The 9,623-nt window shown below is 53.9% G+C and overlaps 1 protein-coding gene across 2 annotated transcripts; it reads left to right on the top strand.

Moving 5' to 3' along the window:
• Nucleotides 1–703: 703 nt before the first annotated feature.
• LOC138095146 (serpin A3-7-like) lies at nucleotides 704–9,180 on the top strand. 2 transcript variants are annotated; one of them, XM_068991130.1, is made up of 5 exons: nucleotides 704–835; nucleotides 2,645–3,280; nucleotides 4,913–5,183; nucleotides 7,622–7,772; nucleotides 8,811–9,180. In XM_068991130.1, the coding sequence occupies exons 2-5, from the start codon at nucleotides 2,647–2,649 to the stop codon at nucleotides 9,003–9,005; spliced, it is 1,251 nt and encodes a 416-aa protein (XP_068847231.1). In that variant the 5' UTR covers nucleotides 704–835; nucleotides 2,645–2,646; the 3' UTR covers nucleotides 9,006–9,180. The 2 variants fall into 2 exon arrangements, with proteins under 2 accessions (XP_068847231.1, XP_068847232.1); XM_068991131.1 differs by having other exon boundaries at nucleotides 769–831.
• The last annotated feature ends 443 nt before the right edge of the window (nucleotides 9,181–9,623 follow it).

Consider the following 9,623-nt stretch of genomic DNA (forward strand, 5'->3'; position numbering starts at 1 on the left):
AGCTGCAAACAAATAGTTTATAGCATATTAACAACCATGTGTGAGAGCCTTCCCTGGTGGTCTGGGGGCTAAGACTCAGCGCCCCCAATGCAGAGGGCCTGTGTTTGATCCCTGGTCAGGGAACTAGATCCCACATGCCAAAACTGAAGATCCCACCTGCCTCAACCAGGACCTAGCGTAGCCAAATGAAAAACAAAACAAAGAAAAACATGTGTGAGTTTGTGTTTGGAGATTCCTATCACATAAAGACACGTGCACACATACACACTTCAGAGAAAATTGATCAACAAAGACACACAATGCAATGCTAACTCGGGATTTCCCTGGGGAATAGAGTTCTGGGGAATATTTTCCAAGCTCTTCTTTACTTTTTCGGGGTTTCTACATGATCCTCAATGAGGATATCCGAAACAGGAATAAAACACCAATAAGAGTCAATAACTCTTTAAAAAGAACAACAATTTGGAGAAATTTTCAGTGGTCCATTTGATATTTTCTGAGTTGTCACATGTTCCTCAATGAGTATTTTATAAACAGAAGAAAACTCTAACACAGGATAGGCTTTTTTGTGTGTGCTAATTTTGTGGTTATTTTTTTAGCAGAAAAAGCAATTTTGGTAACTAGATTGTTTGAGTATATCTGATGACACCTGTTACCAGGGATGGTCATCTGCCCATTTCCAGTCAGAGGACAGAGTCCTGTGCTGTCCCCGCCTACATTTCACAAGCCTGGAGGAGGGTTTGCAGGACAAATAGGCAGCAGCTCCCGGGAAACTCCCGCATCCGGGCAGGCGGCGGCTCTGGATCCACTGCCCACATCCCGCTCTCGCAGGCAGGTAATCCGTGATGCTCCCACCCTGGGAGCCAAGGGACCCCTTTCCCAGGGTGGTTCTGGCCTCGATCAGGGGTCGGTAGGGCCTGAGGCATGAGGGAGGTGGGAGGACGTGTGTCTGATGCTGGGAAGGTTCTGAGTCCTCTGAAGACCAGTCCTCTCTCTGGGTCTCAGTGTTCATCCTGCAAAGGGAGGGATGTGCCACCAGGGCTTCTGGGGGGCATTTCTGCTTTTGAGTCTTTGGGGTTGTGATTCGAGCCAGCTGTGCCCCATCCAGCTGTGCATCCAGCATCAGGTCAGAGGTCCCCCGAGGGCCCTGAGGTGCGTCTCCTGGCCTGGCACAGGGCGCTGCCCTCAGAGAGCCCTGGGGATGGAATTAGTGCCCCAGGTCCCTCTGGGCAGAGGATCTCCAGGGGGGTTTTCTAGGCTCCACTGTCCCTCTAGGGCCCCTGGCCAAGCAGAAGGGAGGGGAGTCTGCTTAGAAATAGAGCTTTAACCTGGCTAAAAAAAAAGCACCATTCCTTCAGGATAATTTCGGAAGAAAATATTTCACTCTTTTTGAAAGAAACCATTGCATTAGCCCTGAGCAAACTAAATTGTTGGGGCAGTTGATCGCCCCTGTCCTCAGGCTTGTCCGAAGGCCTTTACCCTGGGCTCTGGCTGAGACTCAGCTCAGGCTCCTCCCCTCCTCAATCTCCCCACTTCCCCCCTCACCACACCAGCAGTGTTCTCTCCTCTGAATCCTGAGATGAGGGGCAGAGATTGAAGGGAAACAGACCTCTTTGCTGAGGTCACCGGTTTGACCTCAGTCTCTCCTGGAGGTTTCCCAGGCAGTAGCTCTGTCCTCTGTCCCCAGGGATCACAGTCTGGCTTGTAAAGTCCCAGAAAGTGTCGCTAGTGGAGGGGGTGACATGTCTGGAACTCCTCTATGGAGCCCAGCACTTTCATCCTGTATGTCACCTGAGCCGTTCCACGTGCTGGACGGAGGTGGGAACTGAGGATCAGAGAGGTGCAGTCATGCTTGTCACCGCATGGCACTCACAAGTGGTCCAAACAAAATCCTCAACCAGGTCCCTGAGACTCTGAGCTCACCCTGCTTCTCCCCACCAGGAGGCCTTTCCAGGTTCTTGATGGAAACACCCTCCACGTGCCCACATGGCAGGGGCTGAGCAGAACGCTCTGCCCTCCTTGTTCTTTACACCAGCCCTCCTCAGGGCAGCCAGGCTACAGCACGACTCCCACTGCCTGTGGCGGCCTCTCTCCTGAACCCTCACTGTGACCAGGCACCTCGACGGGAGAGCCTCCCTGAGGTCACACCCTTGTCCTCAGAGGCGGGGAGAGGTGCTGTGTCCTCTGATCAGTGCAGGGCTCCTTCCTGGGGGGACAGAGAGGGGGCACGGTGGGAAAGGAGCCCTGCTTCCTAGGTGCTCTGATGGTGTCTCCTCCCAGAAGAAGGGAGATGGGTTCTCGCTGGACAGCACCTCACACCCACCACCAGCTTCCCCGCCCTGGAGCCAGGCACCCAAGGCTCCTCACCCTCACTCTCTCTACTGCCTGCTGTGTGACCTTGGAAAAGCCCCTTCCCTTCTCTGCCCAGTCTCTCCACCGGGGAAATTGCTAACGATCACAGCACTTGATCAAAGGGTGAGAAGGAGCCCAGAGCCTCCTCGTGTGTGTTGGGAGCCCAGGAGGGTGCCTACCCCTGTGAGGTCCCACAGCAGCAGGGCCAAGAGAACAGAGACCACAAGGGACAGAGGGTGGGGGTTGGGAAGTCATCTGACACGTGGAGACTGAAAGGAGCTTTGCTTTTCAGACATGAGGGCAGAGAGAATGGGCCCCCTCCTGGCTCTGGGGCTCCTGCTGGCTGGGCTCTGCTCCAGGGTCCACAGCCTCCCAGAGAATGTGACCCCAGAAGGACAGCACAAAGGGACATCTGTGGATGACCATGCATTAGCCTCCAGCAACACCGACTTTGCTTTCAGCCTCTACAAGCAGTTGGCTTTGAAGAACCCCAATAAGAATGTCATCTTCTCCCCTCTGAGCATCTCCATAGCCTTGGCCTTCCTGTCCCTGGGGGCCCGTGGCCCCACTGTGACGGAGATCCTGGAAGGTCTCAAGTTCAACCTCACAGAGACCCCCGAGACAGAAATCCACCAGGGCTTCCAGCACCTCCTGCAGACGTTCAATCAGCCCAGCAACCAGCTGCAGCTGAGCGTGGGCAACGCCATGTTTGTGCCGGAGGAGCTGACGCTGCTGGACAAATTCAGGAAAGATGCCGAGGCTTTTTATGCCTCTGAGGTTTTGTCCATCAACTTCAAGGATTCCAAAGCTGCCGTAAAGCTTATCAATGAATATGTGAAGAATAAAACTCATGGAAAAATTGAGAAGCTGTTCAATGATCATGACCAGCTCACAGATTTAATCTTGTTGAATTATATCTTCTTTAAAGGTGGGTGCCTAGTTTGGGGTTCAGAGGAACAAATACTTATTTTATGAGGCTTCAGGGCTATTTCCTGGCTTAGTCAACTGTCATTAGGCCAAACACTATAGAGAAGGCTGCCCTCAACTTAAGGGGCTTCGGCACTAAGGCCCTGCCCCAATCATTGGCTTTGACTGTCTTGAGATTTCCCAAACTCCAATGGTTGTTACAGGATGTTAGTGCAGGGAAGCTGCTAACCCTTTGTCTGATGCAGAGGGAGAGCTTTGTTTTGACTTCATCTTACCCGGCTGCTAGAGGAAGGGCCTTCCCATTCCCATCACTCTTGTGTGTGTCCTTCCTGATGAGGTGGTGTTGGAGCCCTCGGGAACCCTCAGCTGTGCCCACTATGGGCTGGCTCTGACCTGCCGGGGGACTTGGTCTCTGAAGGCTCCCGGTGAGGCCAGTGGTCTTCAGGGTGAGACAGACTCTGAGGAGCCTGCGAACCCCCAGGGTCTTCATCTGTGCTCTTCTATCAACTTAGGGTGGAACAGGTCAGGCCACCATCCGGGAACAGCCTCTGCAGAAGGGAGCCTCCTAGACAGGATCCTTTTCCAGCTTCAAGCTGGTCTGATGCCTGGTCCCAGTGACAGGAGGTCAGCATGGCAAACCTCCGCCTGGATATTCACTAGGGGCGGAGTAGAGGCAGATGGATTTTGCACAGGGAGCAAGAAGGGCCAATAGGGACCTAGAGATAGATAATCAAGTCAGGAAGTGGTCAGCTGTGTAAGAGGCACCAGCTCTTGGAGCCAAGTTAGTCCAGAGCAGAGGACTCTTGGCAGAGTCCAGAGCAGCCCTCTTGGGCCACTGTAGTTGTCTCTAAATAAAAGCTTAGAACTGAATTATTCTTAAAAATGAATCCAGGCCTGTCCTGCTATGTTTGTTTTTTTGAGTTTTCTTTGCTTCCCTTTCCTTTTCCACCTTAGGACTTTCTCCTTACAAGTCTCTTCCCCAGGGTCACCCCAAGCAGCCTCCCTTTCCGTCTATGCCCACCTCTAACCTTGAGGACACAGGCAGGGGTGGAAATGAAGCAGGAGGTGGGGGTGGATTCACATTCCCTGAAGCCCCAGAGCCCTGAACTCCTCTAGAAGTCCTGTCCTCAGCGCGGATTCATCCTCCTGGGTGGAGACCTGAGTCCTCTCCTCTGTTAACCCCACCCTGCACTCCGGATCCCTGTGTGACTCCTGCTCCAGCCAGGCTCACAAGCCTGCAGGGATGTGTGTCCTCCCTGAAAAGCCAATGACTAACCCGGTCACTAACATGTTCCCTTGAAGGACGAGGAGGTCCTGTATCTCCCCAGGCCCAGCCTCATCCCCATCTCTCCCTTGTCCTCCATATTTCCTGTTGACTTTGCATGTAGAACAACTAACCAGCTTTGTTTCATGCCCCTCTTCTCAATCCTGACCTGCATGGTTCACCCCCATCCCCAAGGGCTTACCCACCTGCCCAGGTGTGTGTGCACACCTGGCAGGCCCACCCTAGAGGCACGTGGTACAGGGGCACAGCTGGTGCATAGAGGGTCTTCCCCACTGAGGGACCAGGGCAGAAGAGCGAGCGGACACAGCCTTGCGCTCACAGACTCCTCATCTATTGCTTCTCCTCCAGCCCAGTGGAAGACGCCGTTTAATCCTGACCGCACTTATGACTCAGAGTTCCTCGTGAGCAAGGACAAGAAGGTGCAGGTGCCCATGATGACCCTTGGCCTGGAAACCCCTTACTTCCGGGACGAGGAGCTGGGCTGCACGCTGGTGGAGCTCATGTACACCAGCAACGACAGCGCCCTCTTCATCCTCCCCGACGAGGGCAAAATGCAGGACCTGGAAGCCAAGCTGATCCCGGAGACGCTGACCAGGTGGCGAAACTCCCTGCAGCCCAGGTAACTCCCCAGGACCCAGAGCTGTGAATTCAGCTGCTCTCTTGGTCCTTCCCCCTCTTCCTGGACTCCTGACCCCCAGCAACAGGGCCTCAGGAATGTCCGGGGGCAGGACAATGGTGGGAGAACCTGTTCTGAGATGACTTTGCCCTTTGCTAACTTAGGGATTTGGGGGCAAAATTTTTCCTTCCATAGGATGATGACATCAGAGGAAGGGATAGCAAGGGGACTGAGGGTTCCTCTCACATCAACATGTATTGAGTCAGGAGGATCCTCAACAGAACACCCAACGCTCAGGCAGTTGTTTCTTTGGCTCCGCCTTTCGACAGTGGAGAGGAAGGGATAGAATCGGGATCAGGTGACGGCTCAAGTGAGACAGGCTCTGAGGACCAGCTTTACACTGTCTTTCCATCATAGTCACTCATTTATTCATTTATCCACTTAGCACTGGTTGAATTAATTAATGAAGATCATGTTATGTCTAAGGGGATAATTTGGATCCTGAGTCAGCAAGTTCAATTCAGTTCAGTCACTCAGTCATGTCCAGCTCTTTGCAACCCCATGAACCGCAGCAAACTAGGCCTCCCTGTCCATCACCAACTCCCGGAGTTCACTCAAACTCACATCCATTGAGTCGGTGATGGCATCCAGCCATTTCATCCTCTGTCGTCCCCTTCTCCTCCTGCCCCCAGTCCCTCCCAGCATCAGAATCTTTTCCAATGAGTTAACTCTTTACATGAGGTGGCCAAAGTACTGGAGTTTCAGCTTTAGCATCATTCCTTCCAAAGAAATCCCGGGGCTGATCTTCTTCAGAATGGACTGGTTGGATCTCCTTGCAGTGCAAGGGACTCTCAGCAAATAAAACACTAAATTCCCTACCTTCATGGCACTTAATTTGTAGTTGGGGGAGACAGATAAGAAAGAAATAACTAAATTCATACTCAGAGAGATGGGAAATGGTGAGGTGAGGGAAAATAAAGGAAAAAGAGAAGGAAAATTGGACCCAGGGGTAGTTTGTGATTATAATTAGGATAGCCCTTAGGTGTTGTTTGAGGTGAGGGACTGAGTCATGTGGATGTCGTGGGGAAAAGCATTGCTGACCAAAGGAACAGCCATTGCAAAGCCCCCGAGGCAGGAGCAAGCCTGGTGTGGTTGAGGATTAGTGAGGCCAGAGCAGGAGAGCAGAGGGAGGGAGAAGGGAAGCTGGGAGAAGTCGGGGTCCTCGGGGAGGACTAAGGTCAGTTGGAGTCTTGCAGGCTCCTTGACTCCCCCACCGTCTAAGGGAAATGGAAATTGATCACAAGGTTTTGAGTCAAAGAGTAGAAGATCTGAGTGATGTTTCAAAAGAACCACCCAGGGCGCCGAGTGGAGAGCGGATGGCAGAGGACATGCATGGAGGCAGGGAGGCCACCAGGAGCCCAGGGGGGCCACCCAGGGGAGGGCGCTGGGGGCTGGACCAGGAGGAGCAGGAAGCGTGGGGAGGGGTCGGGCTCTGGGTAAATGGAGGGTAGACACACGGGCCAGGAGGTGGGATTCAGGAGACCGATCTCAGGGGCACAAGGGGAGAGGCAGTGCTGGGCCAGGGTCTGCAGGGGCGGGTAGGCAGGGGGTGCGGGCAGCCATAGGGGGACACCCCACAGTTTAAGGGGAATCTCAGCCTCCTCATATTTGGCATCTAAGACCAGATAGCCTGACAAGAGTCTTAAGGGAAATACAGAGAGAGAGAGAGAGGGAGGGAGGCCTCTGGGTGGGAGACAGCATCTCTTGTTCCAAGAAACTGCTGGCGGCTCTGCTCAGAAGCTGAAGCTGTCCTCTCCTCAACTGGGAAGGCAAGGTGGAGACCCTGAATTGGATGATTCATGTCCCCAAGTTCCCTGACTGCAGCCCCCAGCCCCCCAGGTCCCCTCCAAGCCCCTGTTCAGCTCCTTCCTTCCCTGCCACCCACACTCAGGCCGCCCTTGTGCTGTGGAGCAGCCCCTCTGGCTTCCCACATTCCTGTAAGTGCACCCACCTCCTCCCAGGCTCCTCTTCACCCAGTCAGATCCATCCTCTCCCCTGGGACTCAGGCTCCATGCCACCTCCTGCAGGAAGCCTTCCCGGTGCCTGTGGAGCAGCCTCCCGGGCACAATCTCCTAGCAACTGTGAAATCCCTGTTGGAGGAGGGTATTTTCCTTGCCTGCAACCTTGCAGGGGAGAGGCGAGGACCTTTGTAGGCAACACCGCAGCCCCAGCCCTAGGGACATTAGACTCTTGCAGTCAGGAATGCATAATTAGGAATTAAGGAGAGTTAGCCTGAGGGGTCTAGACACTGAGGAAGAAAGTTTATCTTTCCAGTGTTAAGGAGGTGGTTGGAGATGAAACCACAAAAGATCAAACTGTGAGATGAAAGAAAGGCAGACACTGTCCTGCGTGAGTTCAAGTTTATCTTTCTAATTTCCTAGACATATAGATAAACTCAGCCTGCCAAGGTTTTCCATCTCCAGCAACTATCAGCTGAAAGACATCCTTTCCCACCTGGGTATGAAGAAAATCTTCACCAACCATGCGGACTTCTCAGGAATCACAAATGACCACAAGCTGGCAGTTTCCCAGGTAAGTCTAAACTTTGGACAATTCATCCTTTTTATAGGAGCTTGAATGGGGGCAGACAGGCAGATGTTTGACTAATTCTGAATTTGCAAATTAATTGAATTTCCTATAAATCAATCACCCTCCCCAGGATTGGGTTGCAATCATATTGGGAGTTGTCCCCAACTTCCCTGAAATATAATGTGACCAGGAGTCCATCAGTGGGAAAGAATTCCTCTGGAGTGGAATCAGTGGAGGACCCCGTGCCAAGCTCTACTTTTCACGCCTAAAGAGGCAAATAGTTAAAGTCCTGTGGCCCTCAGTTTTTTTCATCTACAAAATATGGTGATAGTTCTTACCCAGCATAAAGAAACTGGCAGAGCAGGTAAGAGGTACTAACAATGGCTCAGGGCCGTCGTGATGAATAGATACTAAGAGCAGGAGAGAAGGACACCATGGGTCCTGGTGCTGCCATCCTAGAAGCAGAGAAGTTAGAATGAATGGGGGTGGCTGCGCAGCCCTGCAGTCTCCCCTGCACCCCACCTGCCAGAGGGCCTGGTGAAGGAGACACAGGGGCCATGGGGCCTTGTGGTCCAGGGCTGGGAAGCCAGTCCTAGGCAAAGTAGCTGAGGGCTCAGGGACACACCAGCTGGGGCCACCGTGGTGCAGAAAGCAGTGCTGCTCATCTGCAACTTCGGCATGGAAGGACTGGACGGTTCCCTGCAAGAAAAGTGCCTCGATCTGCCCGCCCCCTACACTAGTGGGTGCTTGGGGGACAGCAGAGTCTGTGGACTCAGACAGAGAGGGATCCAGGTCCAGGAGCCCCTGCTCTTTGCCTCTCTGACCCTGGGCCCAGGACTCTCATCTTCACTTTCCACATCCAAGCATCACAACGGCAAACCAGCTGATAGTTGGATGGGAAGACAGACAGATTGAGCAGGTTGACAGTGCAGTGACAGACCAGGAGCAGGTGGATGAATGTCGGTCCCCAGAGGCACTCAGGCCCCTGCTCACACCCTGCCTCCCCCGTCTCCAGTGGGTAATCTTCCGGCATCCCCACAGGTGGTCCACAAGGCCGTGCTCGATGTGGGCGAGGAGGGCACGGAAGGAGCTGCTGTCACAGCTGTCGTAATGATGACTTCAGCCTTGCACACGTTAACTGTCAGTTTCAACAGGCCCTTTCTGATTTCCATATTCTGCAAAGACACTCAGAGCATCATCTTTTTGGCCAAAGTCACCAACCCCAAGGAAGCCTAGAGCTCCCCTCCTCCCTAAGGAGCTGGGTGCCCAGGTCCCTGGGAGTAGCCTGGCCCCCTCTGCTCATCCTTGGAAGATGACAGCGACAGTGCTAGGGGCTCCAGGTGCACAGGGGCTGTATGTCCTGGTGACAAGGAGCCTCTGAGCCACAGAACAATAAAGCCCCTTCCTTGGACTGGATGTTTTCCTGTGCGTCTCCGCCCTGCTGCTGGGCCCCAAGGCCAAGCCTCTCAACCTACCAACACATTCAGCCCACCCCACCACTGGGCCCTTCTGCCTCAGCCTCACCAGCCGGCCCAGGAGCAGGCTTTGCGCCTGTGACCAAGCCCACTGGACCTCAGGACTAGAACTGTGAGGGGCCCCTGCTGTCCACTTCCAGGGGCTCTGGGTCCAGGTCAAGGTTCACTCCTTCCTCCTCAGGGCCTGGGATGTGCCCTGGTGCTCACTTGCAGGGGCTCCAACCCCAGCCTCTTCTGGCACATGCCCCTGGACCCCTCCTTCCTGCAGCTGAGCTGGGCCTCCTCCCCAAGGATCACCCCTCTGCCCCCGAGCACCCCAACCTGGGAGAACAGCTACTTCAAGGTTCCTAGCTGAGCTCCTCCACCACCTGGCCAATTC

This window comes from Capricornis sumatraensis, chromosome 19, assembly GCF_032405125.1.
Source record: "Capricornis sumatraensis isolate serow.1 chromosome 19, serow.2, whole genome shotgun sequence".
In the NCBI taxonomy this organism is placed as follows: domain Eukaryota; kingdom Metazoa; phylum Chordata; class Mammalia; order Artiodactyla; family Bovidae; genus Capricornis; species Capricornis sumatraensis.

Excerpts from the sequence above, each read along its gene's own strand:
- LOC138095146 (XM_068991130.1), top strand. The coding sequence starts at position 2,647 with ATGAGGGCAGAGAGAATGGGCCCCCTCCTGGCTCTGGGGCTCCTGCTG. Across the intron at positions 3,281-4,912 it reads GAATTATATCTTCTTTAAAG|CCCAGTGGAAGACGCCGTTT; the intron begins GTGGGTGCCTAG and ends CTTCTCCTCCAG. Across the intron at positions 5,184-7,621 it reads CGAAACTCCCTGCAGCCCAG|ACATATAGATAAACTCAGCC; the intron begins GTAACTCCCCAG and ends CTAATTTCCTAG.